This window comes from Melospiza georgiana, chromosome Z (genome assembly GCF_028018845.1).
Source record: "Melospiza georgiana isolate bMelGeo1 chromosome Z, bMelGeo1.pri, whole genome shotgun sequence".
In the NCBI taxonomy this organism is placed as follows: Eukaryota; Metazoa; Chordata; class Aves; order Passeriformes; family Passerellidae; genus Melospiza; species Melospiza georgiana.
In genome coordinates, this window is record NC_080465.1 from 22,907,587 (window position 1) to 22,925,170 (window position 17,584).

Consider the following 17,584-nt stretch of genomic DNA (forward strand, 5'->3'; position numbering starts at 1 on the left):
ACAATAATCCCAGGAAGTGCCACTGGCTGGGGTAAAAGTGGCTGAAAGCTGCATGGTGGAAGAGGGCCAAGAAATGTTGAACATGAACAGGGCCTGAACATGATACAGCAGCATACCCAGGTGGACGTGAAGGCCAATGGCATCCTGGCCTGTATCAGCAATGGTGTGGCCAGCAGGATCCTCGTACTTGGCACTGGTGAGGCTACACCTCACGTTCTGTGTCCAGCTCCAGGCCCTGCAGGACACTAGGACACTGACACTGAGGTGCTGGAATGTGTCCAGAGAAGGGCACTGGAGAATCACTATCCTTCGAGGCGTTAAAAGAAGTGCAGAAATGGTGCTTAATTCTACCACAGATTCTTGCCTGCAAATGCGTATGTACTACCAGCCCATACGATCAGGTCTTTTTTTCCTCTCAGCGGGCGGGCTCTCAGAGTCTTGGGCAGCCCCACTGATCAGAGCTTGGTTTCCACACGCAGCTGTCCCCACCGCGGCGCGCGGTGAGCGACAGAGGAGCCCTGAGCTCGGCCCGCTCCCCAGCAGCGGCACCGCGCCGCCATCACCACACCGGAAGCGGCGGCGGGGCGGGGGCGGGGCCGCCGGCCGGGCAGGGACCCCCCGCGCCGCAGTGCTCTGGCCCCGTCCCCATTAGACCCCGCCCCCATCAGGCCCCGCCTTCCCCGCGCGTCTGCTGGGGGGAGGAGGATGAGGGGGCGCCGCGGCGGCGTTTGTGGTGTAGCCGCGCTCGTCTGACCGGGCCCCGCGGTCCCCGCCGCTTCCTCCGTGCCGCCCTCCGTCCCCCCCGCGCCGCGCCGCGCCGCTGCCCGGGGCGGGGGAGTCGCGGAGAGTGGATGCCTAGCAGGCACCCACGGGGCAGAGACCAGCGGACGCCATGGGCTGCTGCAGCTCTGCCGCGCAGGTGAGTGGCCCGTGTCCCCCTCCCTTCTCCGACCCCACCGCCCTCCGCTGCGGGACCCTGGCACACCTGCCCCTGGCCGCGCTGCCCGCCCCGCGGCTGTGCCTCCTCCTGGCTCCGGGTCTGCCCACGTCGCTGTCCTGTGGCTGCGCAGCCGCTTGTCCCCTCCGCAGCCGCGCTCTCTGGCGGCCGTGCATCCCCTTGTGCCCCTCTCAGCCCCGCTTGCCTCATGCCAAGCACCCCTTAGCTGCCTCCCACCACAGAGCCCCGCTTTCCTGTGGCAGTGCATCCCCCTCGCTACACCTGTAGCGCCGTTCTCCCGTGGCTGCGCACTCTCCTGCGTCCCAGTCTGTAACCACACTGTCGTGGCTGGGAACCCATTGCTTTCCCTCCCCACTTCACGCTCCTCCACCAACAGCTCTGCCCTCCCGTGACTGCGACCACCTTGCTTTCGCCTCTCGTAGCCTTGCTGTTTCGTGGCTGGGTACCTCCCCCATACATCCACTCGCCCAAAGCCTTGATGCACATGAACTGTTCACCTTTTTGCTCCCTCTGTAGCTGTGCTTTTCCCGCTCATGGCTGTTCACCCCCCACCATAGCCTTGCTCCTTACCATGCTACGCACTTCCATCCTCTGCGTACTGTTCTGTGTGCTCCTTCTCCTGTGGGTAATTTTCACCTTGCCCCTTCTTCCCCAGCCTTTCTTTGGCCTGGCAATCTGTGGCATTCCCTGCTCCACTTCCCTGCCATGGCTGCAGCTGCAGACCTCCCAGTTCTCACCTGCCATCCTTGTAGTGCCTTGCACCACTTTGCTGTGATCCCCACCCCAGCTCCCCCCGACCTCAGTACCTCTCCCTAGATAGCCCTGCATGCCCTGCCCTTCCCTGCAGCATGTTCTTTGAGGTCCGTACTACCTCACCCCACAGAGAGAAGCTATTCCGTGGGAGAAAAGTCATCAGGCCCAGGGCAGCCCTCAAGTCCACTGCCTGTGGAAAGGGAGGCAGTCCTAATCCCAGCCTCCTTCCTCACTCTATGGCCAAGGCTTCAGGTGCCTCCCTACATCCATTTCCTTGTGTTTGATTGGTCCCGTGCACATCTCTTGTTTCCGAGGTCGGTTTTTCTTTCTTCCCCCTCCCCCTTCTCTCTGTTTTGCCCGTACTGACTCCTTTTTTCCCCCCAGAGTGGTGCTGCCAGGCAAGGCACAATCGGGAGCTCCACCCAATGCTCCAGTTTGCGGCTCTGCTTCCCATTTTAACTTTGCCTTTGAACAACACAGCCAAAGCTATGCTGTTTTTTTGCGTGGCTCTTTTCTGAAGGCTGTAGTACAAACGATCACGACTGATGCCTTGGCTGTGCTTTGCTCGCTTGTAAATGTTAGTTTCCTTTGGCTGTATCACTTGCAGTGGCTGAATCGTGCTTCCAGCAGACTGCTTATGTGAGAAAGTCCGTTTCTGCTGTCCCAGATGACTCATCACAGAGATGAGTTTTTGTAGCTTATCCGTTCAGGCATACTTTTATTTTTATATAAGAGCTCTGTCCTTCCAATGCAGAACACTGCGGAGAGCTGTCCAGTTGCAATAGGAAACATCCTTTCTGTATAGCAAATATGCTGCAAAGAGGAAGGCAATCAGCCTTATGGTGCATGAACAAATGGTTTGAATTAAGAGACTAACATATATGCTAAATGTTAGGGGCAGATTTTGAAATTGTTCAGTCACTGCAGTAGACTGCCAGAGGATATTATGAAGTCTGTATTGCTTGAGGTTTGCTAAAAAAAAACCAAAGCATGTTAGGTAAACATCCGTCAGGAGTGGCATAAGGAAAGCTGATACAGACTTGGAGCACTGAGAGTGAAGTTGATGTTTTGATGTAATGTTTTCAAGTCTTTTCCAACCTTATTTTCTGTGATTTCTATGCAAGTGGCTTTTTTTGGAGTGTTTTCTAGGCCCTTTCTAGCTCTTCTGTATGAATTTGAATTGCAGTTCACCGTTCTTTTCTTAAAGGAAAATGCAGCCGTATTTGTGGGTAATGTTAGAGGTGAATTGGTCTGCATATCTAGCGTGTTTATGGGTTTCAGCTGACTGATTTTAGGTTTTAATTAAATTTCTGCTGTGTTCTGCTGCTAGGTTGTATGATGTTCAGAGTAAACTTTTCATTTGCCTTCCTTATGTATGGCAAGATACAGTACAACAATTGAGCATTGTACCCCATATACATATGAGGGAAGTATAAAGAATGACAGTTTATTTAATTTCCTAACTGTAAGCAAAGGTGTGTCTCCTCAGGAAATCCAAATTAAAGACTAGCTGCTGAATATTTTATCAGCAGTTTTGTCTGGTATATGGATTACAGAAACCTTGCTGTATATCATACAGCACTACATTAGGTCCTAATGTCTGTCCTGTCATCCCTTTTATCATGAAAAAAAAAGCTGTGCTCCTCATCTACCATGGTCTTTGCATTTCCTCCTCTTACATTTTTCCTGGGCGGTGCTCCATCAGACATTCCTTCACATTTCCTCACCTACTTTTTGCTTCTCCCTTTGTGGTTTCATATTGGTCTTTGACATAATCTCTCCTCTTATCATGAACGCCTTCATTCCTTATGACTTTGTTTTTCAAGTAGATTTCTCATTAAGTTTATTTTTCAGCACTCTAGCCTTTTTGATTTTCATCTGCCAATCTCTGTTTCTGTTTCTGACAGAAATGATCACTTCTGTTTTGATTCTGCCTACCATCTTATCTGATTACTGCATCTCCAAGTCCCTTTCTCAAGACTACCACCTTCTCCTCTCATTTCTGATAATTCATTTACCTGTGACTGAGTGTTGAACTGGATAGATTTCTTTGTTGTTTTATTCATAGCTTTTATTTCATAATCAATTAGCCATTTTCCCCCCTATATATGTTTCCCAGTTCCTTTGCTTTGCCAGCTCTCTATCTTAGGTCTTTTTCTATGCCTCTTCCCCAGCAGAATCTAAAGGTTTCCAGAGAAAAACCAATTAGAATTGACATGTTTACCTTTATTCAGCACTATTGATTGCTACTTACAGAGATGTAGTCTCATGTTTGTTTTCTGCTTTTTCTGCCTTTTTAACTACCCAAAGCCCCATTCATTCAGTTTTTCTGTTTTAATTTCAAATTTCAGGTTTTTACATCCTGCTGCCATCTTCTTCCCTTCCTAATTTTATTCTGAGTTGCTATTCTCCATCCTTAAACATAACAGCACTCCAGTCTATCTCCCTTCTTTTCCAAATTCCTGAACACAGCAATGTATGTTTGTTGTCACACACTCTTTCCCCTTCATATTAAATCAATTCCAGTCCAGATTCTGTATTATGCTGAAATTGTCTTCAGTTTATATCTCTACAGGCTTCTTGTACCCAAGGTGCAAGGATTCCACATCTTTCTCAACCTGCTTGGTCTCTGTTGCTTTCAATAGCATATGTAATCCTCTAGCACATGATGTCTTATTCTCCCTGGATGTCTGCAGTGCCACAGAATTTTCTGAGTTGGAAGGAACCCACAAGTATCATTGAATCCAGCTCCTAAGTGAGCGATCCCTACAGGGATAGCACTGCCTTCTACTCTCTGATTATTGTTTATTTGCCACTACTTCTGTCTCTGGTTATCCCTCCAGCCTTTCTCCACTTTTTCTTCTTATTTTACCAAATTTATCAGCTGTATCTGTTGAGTCATGTTAAATTAAACTTGATGCAACCATACCAGACTTTCTTCCAGTTGAGCTAATCTTTCTGTTGCCCCACTGCTGTTTTGCCTGCTGAGGCAATTAGAACTGGAGTACTTCTTGTCAATTTCTTTCTTATTTTCACTTTGGTATTCCGTTGTTGCACAAAGTTCTTTCACTTCCCCTGGTGTAGCATCTTCTATGATCTCCGCTATTTCTTTATCTTCCCAACTAGAATTCTTGTTTACTTCTTGTTCCTTTTCAGCGTTACCGGTTGTTTCTCCTTGGTGTTACCAGGATGTTGTCATCTTTTTTTCTTTAGGGGCTTGTGCAATCCTGTACTTATTTAGGATCACTAAGCTGTCATTTATTTGAGCTTGCTGTCTCTTTACTACCACCATCTTGAACCTTGAGCTTATAGAGGAAAGCTTGTGCAGTGTTGGCGACGTCTTAGTTGTCTTAAAGCACTCTTGTTTACCTGTTGTCAGTTATCATGAACAGATCTTCCTAAGATTTCTTTGAATTGTTTAGTCAAAGTGTACTATCCTATATAAGATTAAAACCTGTAAAGGAAGGGATGAATACTGAGGTGGGATTTCTGTCTCCTGTCTGGTATTGCTGTTACTTGTCAGTACCTTCGTGTTGTTTCAGCCCTCTTTTGGCCATATCTTTATGGCCATCATGAGGTGGGTGTTTTCACAAGAAGGGTGCTTCTGTCTGGATGCATCTCTTTTGTCATGGATCTGCTGTGCAACAAAGCTTTAGTTTCTTCTTAACTTTTGATGGAGGTAACTCTAGTTTGAGTTTGTGGGGGTTTTTTTTGTATGTTTGTGCTGTTTTGGAAATTATCTTCTCTGCCTAAATGTAGGATCTTTTTAGCAAATAGCGCAGAAGTTCTGAGTTGTTAAAATAATCGCATTTCTTTCAAATCTTTAGTTTTACTGAGGAAGAAAAATGGAGTTGAGTGCTGGTATTCTCTTCCCTGGCTTTTCATTCTTCTCCTTTTGCAATGATATTTTCTTTTATGTCACAGCATCAATCCATTTTAAAACTGGATTTTAAGGAAGCAACTGTTGGAGTTCATCACTCTTCTGTTGCCACAACTGTTAGGCTGTGCTGTAAATCTGAACTAATCCACACAGGGGTTTTTTTTGTTTCTTTTTAAGCAAGAAAACTTATTTTACAGTATAACTCAAATTGCTCCACTTATGTAATTTATTGCACAGTTCTGTAAAGTTTGCCTTTCTTTATCTGAGAGGACAGAAATTCATAGATGGTGAAAGGGAATGAGGTGTGGGGAGAGACAGACCTTAAACTGCCATCTCATGGAAAAGTTGTAAGACAAAATCTCTTCTCCCTTCCTGCTGTTCTATGAGGTAGTAGCTGATAGTAGTTATAAGGTGTTTGTTTTGGCAACATGTTATAGGAAACAAGGCAATTTATTGGAGTCTTAGTATTTGTGTTACTATTAGAAAATACTGTGTGTGTTTAAAATAAACTTACAGCTTTTTACGTTAGTGACTTTATCTACTATATGTGTGAGAGAAGCTTGAAATATTGCTGGAAACTGGAGGCGTGACTGGGAAAAACAAAGCACATTGGTGGTTTTAGTGGTGACCTTGGTTTTTGAAAGACTAAGAACTTCCTGTTATAAGAGGAGATGAAGACAGATTATCCCTTAACTTTCCCTTGAGCATTTGCTATCAAAACAACATTTAATAAATCTGGAGTTCCTAATTTTTTGCAAAATTAAGCAGTTCTGATGGAATACCTCTTTCGACTATTATGGCCAATAGAGATTACTAATTGTACATCAGCTACATATCTTTAGTGGTCAGAGGTTCTCACAGTCAAATGAGTTTGAGGGGCATCAAAACATGCCTGTTTCATTCTGGGCCATGGGTGTTGTCATGGAAGAAGACCAGACAAATAATTGTGTTGATGAAGGGAAGCAGAATGAATTACGACTTCTTCCAGGAGATAGAAAGCTTGATTTCCCTTTCAATATATTGACAGTAAATGAGTCTTCTGTTCTAGTATCTGGTAAGCAGATATGGTAAGAGGGATGAAGTGTACAAGCAGGATCCAAGAACATGCTAATGATAAGGCGTCTCATGGAATTTCTTCTTTATTTCTCATCTGTAAGCTCTGTTGCTTTCCTGTGAAGCATGAGATGTCCTTTAATAAATGCTGTCACAAGCAACTGCACAACCTGTGCAAGTAATTCCTTTTGATCTTAACACAGAAATATTTCACCTACATAGATACTTGTGAGTACTCTATAAAATTCATTGAGTTTTTCCTACTGAGGAGTACCCTTCAATTGTTGTTTCCTTTACTTTGTCTCTCCCAGGGTGACTCGGAGGAGGAATGCGCAGCTTTGCCAACTAGGGGCAGAGCCGGGGGTCCCGTCCTTATGAGAGCAGGGGGCATAACCGCGTCTTGCGCAACTTTTGAGTGCTCCAGCCAGGGTCTTGGCCTTAGCTGAAGTCTTCTTGCTTAGGGTGAAGGGCAACAAAGGTTTTCAGCATCTCTGCAGGCTCGGTACTCTGTTCCTCAAGTCCAGACATCACTCTAATCTCTTAATTCTGTATTGACTCATTGTTTTTGGGGTCTTTTCAGTAAGTTTGGTGGAGTAGCCTGCCATGGCATGCTGGTCCTGACGTTAATTTTGCATTCTCTCTGATGCCCCCCACTATGTCACTTCCCCACACTGTCCTTACTCTGAAGGCAAGCTTTGGCAGTAACTGCGTGTCTTTTCCGTATTTCGGCTGACTAGAATTTTTGTGCTTATGAACTTAGCTCTGTGATTTCTTCTGTGAAAAGTAGAACTTAGAAACCAGTTTAACAGAAACTGTGTCTTTGATATTTTGTATCTTTCCCCCTCTGAAGCAGCCTTTAGAAAATTGTGTAAATTCTACGCTTATCTTCTAAAAATGGTTATGCAGTGTTGTCAGGCAACTTCTACCTGTTGACTAAACTGATTACTAATTTTTACCTTTGTTTTATGAAACTGTACTGAGAGCTTGGTTATAATTTTTAGAGAAAGAGTTTGTGTTGATGGTTAAGGTTCTAATAAGGTTCTTTTAGATCATTCTACCACTTTGACATTTCCCAGACTTATGCAGTAAATAAATGTCATTGTATTCATTGGCCTGCTTTTGCTAGGTCCCTTCTTTTTTTTTTCCTATGTTTTTTGGTTTCTTGTTTGTTTGTTTTGGGTTTTTTTGTTCTGCTCTTTTAAATCTTCTAGGTAAGCAATTTTCTAATGTGCAATAGAAGTGTATAATTGTATGTCAAGAGCATCTGTATGTATATTTAAGAAGAGAGAAGCATCCACTTCATTTTGAAGTTCAGCTTTACAATCCAAAAGTTTAGTTTTCTCTGCTTTAATATTTCAACACCCAGTATACAATGCATTATAAGAATAGAAGATGATTGCTGGTATATTGGAAAGCTGATGCCATACTGCATTTTTATATGCTGGTTTCTAGCAGCTGCTGTTCTTATCAGTAGTGTTGCTAGACTGTGGTGGAGAGCATGATTAGCAGAACATGTTGACTTGTATCTGATAATATATATTGTGCCTGCTCTTAATTAATGTAGTTAAAGCAGCTGTCTACAGCAGAAATGATCACTGGCCTTTTTGGTTTGATTTTGTTTTAAATTGAAACCACTCTTGCTGTTCTCCAGATATATTATTTGACTGAGGAAGAGACCTCTGAATGTTGTATGCAGATCTACAGAAACAAAACAGGAAAACCATTTAAGTACTTTGTTCAAGGTCATGGTAACTGTCCTGCAAATGCTTTGTCAGACTTCCCATAGTTTGCAGTGGAAAACTGGGAAATTATTGCCTAGTTATAAGGAAGTATGCTTATGCAATAAGCTAAGGGCATGACATATTATTTCCTTTTCCCTTCTCCTCCCACTTTTTCTTACATAAATCAGATAGAGCTTTCTTAGTATTAGTTCCTGTTAATCTAATATACTTTAAGTGTCCTCAAGCGCTGCCCTCTTATTATGTAATCCTGAGTGTTTTTCTTTCTTGTTATGCCAGAATTTTGAACCTGTAATTCAGGAGTTTGTGTTTAAGCAGCTTTGAATTTCACTTGGCAAATACATTTGAATATATTTTGGATGCATTTCGAGGGAATGTGTATAAAACTGCTATGAATGTCCCTGTAAGTGGCAACACTGTTAGTTCTCACCGCAGTGTCATGCAGACCATGAGCTCCTAATGAGCAGTGATTTGTATGAAGACAGTGCAAAGAACAGGGGCAGTGTTTTTCATGGAATGTCCTCCACATCTCATGGGGAGACCAGTAACTGGAGAGTTCTGCCCTGGGATTCCTGGTGGATTTTTTGGATGCATCTCGATGTCCTGCGATAAAGCTAACATTTGAAAGTAAAGTATGTTTTTAATTGCATGTTTTACTAGTCATAAGTTAGAAAATATTTTGTAATTTACTATTTGTAGTCTGTAGAAGTAAAAAATTTTGAAATTCTGTGGAACAGGTTGATAACCAGGTAGAAAATTCAAATGTAGTGCAGTAACTTGGTATGTGCAAAATGTCTTCAGAAGTGAAGAAATGTTTTGGTTTTTTGGTTTTGGGAGGGTGGGGTTGTAGGGTTTTTTGGGGTGGTTTTGTGGTTTGTTTTGGTTTTGTTGCTTTAGGTTTTTATTATTGTTACTGGTTTGATTTTGTTTGCAAGACTGATTTTTTTATTAATGATTAAGAACTGTGGAAGTACCAAAACTGCATTGAAATGGATATTTTAAGCCCCTGAAAAATATTACTGCGATATTTGTAAAATATCCTTATTTATTGCTTATTCAAAATGTATACTTAATGTATAATGAAGAAACCACAGCTAAATACTTTTGAGGCTTAAAAACAAGGCTTTTGTCTGCAGATGGCCTGATCTCTAAACTTCAAAACTGCAGCAGGTGTGCTGATCATGTCAGCTTTGTTTAATCAGCTGTGTTATGTTTCAAGATAAATATTTAAGTTGTTGATTGAGGTGGAGGTATGTAATCAAGGAATTTTGAAGCCATGTTTAGTATGAATTGACTAAAGATGAATGGAAGATGATCTACAACACAACATATGCTACACTAAAGATTGAAGTCCCTATGTATGAGTTTTCAGGGTAAACATCCTTATATTACACCATTAGTAATACTGTGATACCTTATGTGCTCTCAATTTTGTTTACCTTATGTTAAAAACCAACAACACATGGGGAAAAGGAACAATCCATTCGTAATAAAATATGCTATAACAGTACTAAATAGGAAGGATTCTAAAACTGACCGCTCGAGCTGCATTACAATCAAAACCACACACTGCAACAGTTTGTAGTGAGATTGAAGCAAAAATTCCACCAAAATGGAACTTTGGACTTCACTGTGAGTTGCATGTCCTATTATGGAGTCCCTTTTGGAATTACCCCAGGGTGTTTTGGCTTCTTTCTAGAGATGACTGGGACATGCTGCAGTAGTGTTACAGTGACAAGCTCTTTTGTCCTTTAAGCAGGAGACATTGCTTCTGTTGTCGAAGTGTCTGGCAACTCAAGATTCTGCCTCCCATGAGAATGCAACCATTAGCAAGCTCTTTGAGGTTGGTATGGTAGACCTCTTCCCCAGAGGTAGATCCGGGCCAAGTCTACTAATAATTATTTTAGTGTGTTTATGCAGGTACTCTAATTGATACAATGTAGTTCATTCTTCCAGGGACCTGGTATAGTTTAGTAGTATAAAAGTTTGCACTTGCTGGTGTGTATTCCTGTTCTAGTAGTAGTGGAGATATACCAATAATATGCTGTACAATAAACAAGTTTTATTGTGAACCTGAGAGATTGTCTGAACTCATGACAGAGTGCTGTAAGGTGCTGTTTAGTGCTTTGTCTGAACACCTTATAGGTCAGCTACAGGAAGTCTGTAGGGAATGGTGGACATTTTAACTGAGTCAGCTGTGTAAGTGTTCTTAGACTTCCTGATGGAGTAAGCTAAGGGTTTTCTGTAAAAATATAACATGGTTGGTAATGTCATGAACTGAAAATAGGCTTCATTCTTCAAGACTTTGTTCTGCACACTTAAATAGTAGACTCACCACATGAAAGTTTTATACTAGTTTAATTTTTATTTTTTTCGGAAGTGTACTTTGTGTGGATTTCAGTGTGTGCTTGGGGTCAGGACTCGTGGTTTCTTTCTCTTCACGCTCTAGGATTGAGGTCTGTTCAGAAGTGGAAGAAGTTTCATTAGGATAATATGCAGCTGCTGCTAATTCTTTTAAAAGTTGCATAGTGTGGAAAAGTCTGCCATGTCTTGGACAGAAAAATGCCATATATCTTAGACCTCTTGCATTGGAAACAGTTTGGTAAACTAGTAAATTATGGCTCATCTTATTTGTAGGCGGAATGCTTCACAGTAAAGGTCAACATGTGATTAGTGCTGTTCTTTAGCTTGTAAAGATGTAAAATGGCTGTTAGGAAACACTGATAAATGTTTCAAGAGCTCTTTTTCTTCTGTGTGGGTATGTTTCAAAAGCATTTGAAGGTGCAGGGTTAAACCTGGCTTGCAGGACAGCTTCTGAACTGGATGACTTCTTGGTCATCACCTTTTTAATCTGGATTGTCCATTTCCCAAGGAGCCATGCCCTTAAATGTCATTTGGTGGTATGCAGCAGTATTGCAAACGGACCATCCAGTTTTGAAGAGTTGAACTTGCATCATAGGTGTAAAAATGTATATATTCTATACTCAAAATGCTACCAGAACAAACCAAATTCTAATTATATGATCAGTTGAATCACTGGTACCTCATCAGAACCAGTCTGCCTTCTAGAAAAGGTGCATGTTGCAGGACTTTGGCAGTTTCCACAAAATGTGCCCATTGAGAATCTCTTGATGAGAATCCTTTTCTGCCTCTAAACGCCATTTATTAATGCTGTTTGCACACTGTGGCTGTTTGTCTTCTATGAAGACAGTTAGCTACACAATTTCTGAACTCTAATTTAAATAAACAAGGAGCAGTTATGTCTATTTACTCTTCTGTATTGAATTACTGTTGTATGTATTCTGAGTCAGGATGTTACATCAAGGTGATGAAACAACAGAGAATTTAAAGGAGATGTAGATTAATATGGTTCCTGGGATAGGGTTTTGTAACAAATTATCTCAACATCAGTGGAACTATTAAATGAAGTTGTGACTTTATTCTTACAACCTTTGTGTTCATATACAAGTTGGAATACCCCTATACTCTCCAGCTGCTAACTTACACTCACTAGCTAAAGTGGAGCCTAGGGTCTGACCTGCAACTCCTTTTCATCCAGTGGTTGTAACTCATTCCAGTTATTCACTAGGTTGTCCTTAATTCAGCCCACCTCCCTTACTAGCACCTGAATTTTCTTCTTCTTGAAACATGTCATCTGACCACCACAAGACTTTTTCTTTCTGCTTCCTGTACCATCATGATGTTGCAGCATCATCAGTTGATAGCAGATTCCATCTTTATCTTATTCACATCTTTGCTACTTACCCACAGCTTGATTATCTCTATATGTAGTGCTGCAGATGTTCCCTAATAGGTCTCTCACTTTCGTCTCATCACTCCCAAATTTTACATTGCAGGACACATGTTGTGTTCAAAATAAATTCTCTGTAGCTCCCTGCATCTGTAGTCTCCTGTTAAAAGGCAGTGTTTTTTCATCTTTTTATGCTCTTATATGGGTTTTACTCTGGTTATGGCATATGAGTGCTTGTATGACAGCATCCAGTACTGCTATTTCAGTTAACAGTGAAAGTGGTTTTGACTATGCTGGTTCTGGCAATTCCTGTACAGAAGTATATTGCGGTGTGTGGAGGAGGCCTACTCTTTGGTGCTGGAAAGGTATATTTTGTAAGTGGCAGCAAGAAAGAAATCTGGAAGAGGGATTTCTGGTTTTGTTTTGGAGTGATTGGAAAATAACCTCTTTTTAATTTTGTATTTGCATGCAAGTATTTTTAGTCCTGAGAATGTGTAGCTCTGAATTCAGCTAGAAAAAAACAGTAGTTAATGTCCTGACATTCTTCCCACTTCCTCTTCTGCAAGAGAAGTCTGAATTGTAGACATCCAGTTTTAAAGGTATGTAGTACTAAAACACAATTGTAAGATTGCGGCACCTGAGGGTTTTGATTTGGTTTTGAGTTTGCTAAGTCTTGTGCATAATGGACAGATGTAAACTGCTGAACACAATTATTTGTGTTCTTGAGTAAGTAATTCATAAAATCAGCTCAGAAAAGCTGTTGTGAGCAGGAAATGTTCCCAGCCTGGAAGTTTGTGTTGGACAGAAAGACTGATTTGCCATCCTTCCACTTCTGACTGATAGCGCTCCAGATTCTCTGCTTTCGTGACCCTACATGCTTTGTTAATGACGAGAATATCCTTAGAGAGCATAGTGTAAATTATGAAAGCTCTGTTTTAAGGGAAAACTTGAAATGAATCAAGGAATTTCCAATTTTTCTTTCTCTAGCTTTCTTGCATAAGCAATTATTGCAGGCTCCTAATATGGAAGAAAAGCTAAGAGTATAAGTGCTGATTTAGGATTTCAGGCAAAGCATGTCTACTAAAATGTTATGGCGTTTCAGTCACAATGGATACAAAGCATAGTTTACAGATTGCAGAATAAACAACATTTGTTAGACCTTATATTGACCATAGATTAACAATTTATGTTGCCAAAGCATGAAAATCAGTCTGAGTAAATGCCTAAGGGTGTAGAGTAGACAGGGAGCAGTCACTAGAGAGACATAGACACTAACATCAAAGACAAGGATAAAGGACTATGAAGCTATGGAACAGGATTCACTGGGAATCCAGAATACAAAGAAGCAACTGGGAGGAAAACAGTACACAGATAATGGCCGCTAGCTTGGATTTTAGTGAGATTTGAGGACAAGAAAGATTGCACAGGCTACAGAAGAGAGGTGTTGTTTTAAACATATAAAATTTCATACCTTGTTACCAGGCTAGGTAGTTAAATTTTAAGCTAGTGAGTATCTAGTACCTGTTGAGTTTCCTCCTGGGATACTTTTTGTTTAGAATATCTTCTGGTTTTTAATTTTTTTTTGGTAGGCTTTTTTTGGGTGATTTTTTTTGTTTGTTTTTTGGGTTTTTTAAAATTTTGTTTTGTTAATGCTTTCTTTAAGTTGTTTTTGGGTTTTTTTTCAGCACAGTAAGAACCATAGGCAGAGAATTCATTTATCTGTATAACTTTCTGACTATGTTGTATGTTACAACATTTCAAGTTTCTTTTTGACATATACATTTCAGTCTACTTAGTAAGTAAAATGGATTACTTAGGGTAACTGTGACTAGTCAGACAACTGAAATCCTTGCAGAGCTATTCTAGAGGCTTTTAAAAATCCTATTAAAAGATTTTGTATGCAGATGGTAGAGAGAGGATAAAAAAAACCCAAACCAACAAAACAATCAAAGCACACTCTGCAGTGCATTTTGCTGCTCCCTTTTTTGCCAACGGCAATTTGCTCTTAAGACAGCAGCTGTAGCTGAAATTTACCTCTGCTGTTTGTAAATAAATTTCTAAAGAATCTAGAGTTCATGGAGTGAATTACAAACAGGAAGCATGAAGCCTTGCATATTTTATGCAAGTATGATTATGCTAATTATAGCAACATATAAATGTCACAGTCTTGTTGTAAATGTTAAATTCCAAGACTGTGTTAGTTAGTGTGAACTGCCAGGATAAGAAGATTTAGTTTTGCTGAATGTGGTTTGTAGAGTGCACAATGTGACCTTTTAGCATGTCTAGTGTCTTGTTATTAAGTAAAATCTAAAGAAGTTTTACTGATCAGGACCAACAGTGAATTTGCAGTTCGAATTAAAATAGTATTTATCACATCTGTAAAACTATATTCATCACATCTGTAAGTGTAACTTCCTTAATAAAAGATCTCAAAATTAGCTTGGAATTCTCTAATGTAAAGTTGGACTACTTATAAAACTCCATTTTTTTTGAAGTGTGATGCATGCAGGATTTAATTTGTTTACCCAGTTTTTGGGTTTCTAATGGTGGTATATGAAAAGGGTGCTTTGTGCTTGTGAATTCAAAAAAGGCAAAGTCATGAATAGCAAAAAAGTCACCTTGCTAATATCATGTAAGTTACATGCTATTGCTTTTCTTTTTTTAAATTAAAAATATGCAAAATACATAGTGGAGGTAAAAATTGTTGACATTTCATTCAGCCGTTCTGTTTTACTTCAGTACTGACATTTGCTACCTTGTTGGCAAAATCTCGAAGATTGTTCCATGTTGCGGTCCTTGGTGGTGGTGGATGAAACCTTCCCCAAGAGTGTCTTGTGACAGCGGGTAGGAGACACAGGAGCACCAGCACAGACAGACACACAGACACACACACAGAGCAACTCAACAGTGGGGACACGGGAGGGTCCAGGCATGGCGTTCCAACGTGCTTTATTTCAGGCCATGCTGAAGGCATCCAGGGGCCAAAGACACAGAACAAAGGAGGGTCCAGGATATAAACACAGGGAAAGAGGGGGCAGAGGAGAGCATCAGGGATCTGAGTGCTCAGGAGTTGTACACCAGGGAAGGGACCAATAGGAAATGCCAGGGTGGATAGGCAGAGGCATAAACCAAAGGGAAGTCAGGGAAGGGAGAACTAGCTAGAACATAAACATAAAAGGGTGAAAGGGATAGGGAAAGCCAATGGGCCAATGGGGAGGACAGAACTGGGACAAATTAACATAGTGCTGCAGAGCACCATGGGGAAACTTCTTTCCTCACCCTGAGCTGTGAAGAGTACCCAGAGCCTAAGGTGCATCTCTCCAGGGAATTGCTGTTGCATTCTCCGAAGTCAGCTCACAGGCCTCCAGGCTTCAGAGTCTTCAGAGAAAAAAGTAAATTCATAGTTTCAACAGTTAATGCCCTTTGCTCTGTCTCTACAGAGGACAGTTGTGTATGTAGTCTCATATCAATCTCCTTTTCTGCCTCAAGGGTTAAAACAGTGTCTGCAGTTCTTGGGTCTCAGTCAATATATCTGAATATTCAGTGTTTGGGAGCCTGTTGAGAAAGCTTGTCTGTGTAACTCTGTATTTTTAAAAGTTGCTATAATCAGTATTTTTGTTATGACAAATTAAGATTTGCTGGTTAGTTTTGTATTCCAGCTAGTGCTTATTCTTTTCCTGAAACCTTTTTGCCTAAATGACTGTTTATAAGACTCTTAATTATCTTAGCAATGTATATATACTTGAGAATTTTTACCTCATGAGCAGCAAACTATCTGAATTGCTTACAACTACTTCCATATTGACTATTCCAACCTTTAATTTTACAACTTTCCTTTCTGGCACCATAGCAATACAGGTGAAGGATTTCTTCACTGAAGTGTTAAGCTCAGCTGCCTTATGGCAGGTAGAAAACTGTTCCTTAAACAGCAATTTATTGCCTCCTTTCTACATGCATAGTTCTTGTTCGACCTGCCAATAGTATTTGAAAAGTTTAATCCTTGCTGGAAATCAGATTACTGAAAGGTAGCTGTGGAAGACTGCAATAGGAGATATTTTCCATTTCATGCCATTGATTTCTGTTTTCTGTTAATAAAAAGATAGATGAAAATAACCTGTTTTGTGGATAAATATTTGTAAATTTCTGGAGAAATTAACTATTTTCTGGGTAAATAACTATTTGGTGATCTAGCTCCTGTGGAGGCGCTTCTTTTGGAATCTTACATGAGCGTTACTCTTCAAGTCTTTCAATTTCTTCTTTCAAGCTTCTTCAACTATCTTGGCATTTAAAGATGGCTCCTATTGTAGGTAAATTACCTGTAGAATAATTTTCTGCCTTTTTCTTTTATGAGCGGACGAAATTTTGTTAACTTTGTCTCTCTTTTCTCACACAAGAGTTCCAAGCGAGAGTGGAAGCCTTTGGAAGACCACAGCTGCACAGATGTACCATGGCTGCTCTTATTCATCCTCTTCTGCATAGGAATGGTGAGTAAAACTCAGAGGATTTTGTAAATGTTATATAGCTAAAGAGTTTGTGTTCATAAGAAAGGAATTTTAAAACCTGTCAGTAACTGAATCACTGGCAAAGATCAGGATATGTTTGCATGGGAATCATCAACTGTAGAACAAAAATGGGTAGTATGTACGTATCAAAGGCCATTGGTAGGGATCCATAATTTATTGTTGGTGCCAATTCTTGCTCCAGCTTCTTTTCCCCTGAAACTGCAGTCTCAGTGGTAAGTAATTTTTCAGCAAAATGAATTATCACTTGACTCATGTTCCTTATGCATGTCCCAGAAATGATAGCTAGGTGTCTGGTAAGAAATTCTGTGAATCACAGTGAACTTTTTTGTGAGAAACAGAAATTCTGACTGTCAAAGAGTGAGCTGAGATTTTATTTATTTGTTAATTTATTTATTTTTATTGTATACTTAGTAGAAGCAGCTATTGTTAAAAACCAATGATAAGATCTTTCTTTCAAAGTTTTAACAGTTCTGTACTCTGTGATGAAGCCATCTACTTTTTCAAGTCAGCCTCACGAAACTCTACACTTTTTATTAAAAGACTAAACCTCCAAAACTTAAAGATTAATGTAGAAGTACACTTCTTTCCATCTTGTTTTGTTTCATGGACCTATGTTTGCTACTCTTCTTAAATAAAGAATATCCATTGCTGTCTTGTACTACTGTGTTCCAAACAGGTGTCCTTAGGGGGGTTTGGGACTTAATGTACTCTCAGCTTTCTTCTCTGCTCTTCCTTGGTCTCTGGTGTTAGGAATAATTCCACTGAAAAAATTCTTCTACTTTCCTCAGGGTGTTTTTCAATGGTTGGGCTTCAAATGTAAAAATTATAATGATTATTTAAAATCATATCAATTGTGTTGTCACTGTAATGTGAATATCTTAAAATTGCAAAAAGCACAGTGCTTCCTGAAACGTGTAGCTCTCTTTT

The 17,584-nt window shown here is 40.7% G+C and overlaps 1 protein-coding gene across 2 annotated transcripts in view; it reads left to right on the forward strand.

Moving 5' to 3' along the window:
• The first annotated feature begins 808 nt into the window (after positions 1 to 808).
• The window catches only part of SLC44A1 (solute carrier family 44 member 1), a 67,021-nt gene continuing 50,245 nt past the window's right edge, over positions 809 to 17,584 (forward strand). For both annotated transcript variants that reach the window (XM_058043394.1, XM_058043395.1), the window contains exons 1-2: positions 809 to 919; positions 16,529 to 16,618. In XM_058043394.1, the coding sequence (XP_057899377.1) occupies positions 893 to 919; positions 16,529 to 16,618 (117 nt within the window). In that variant the 5' untranslated portion in view covers positions 809 to 892. The remainder of the gene's footprint in view (positions 920 to 16,528; positions 16,619 to 17,584) is intronic.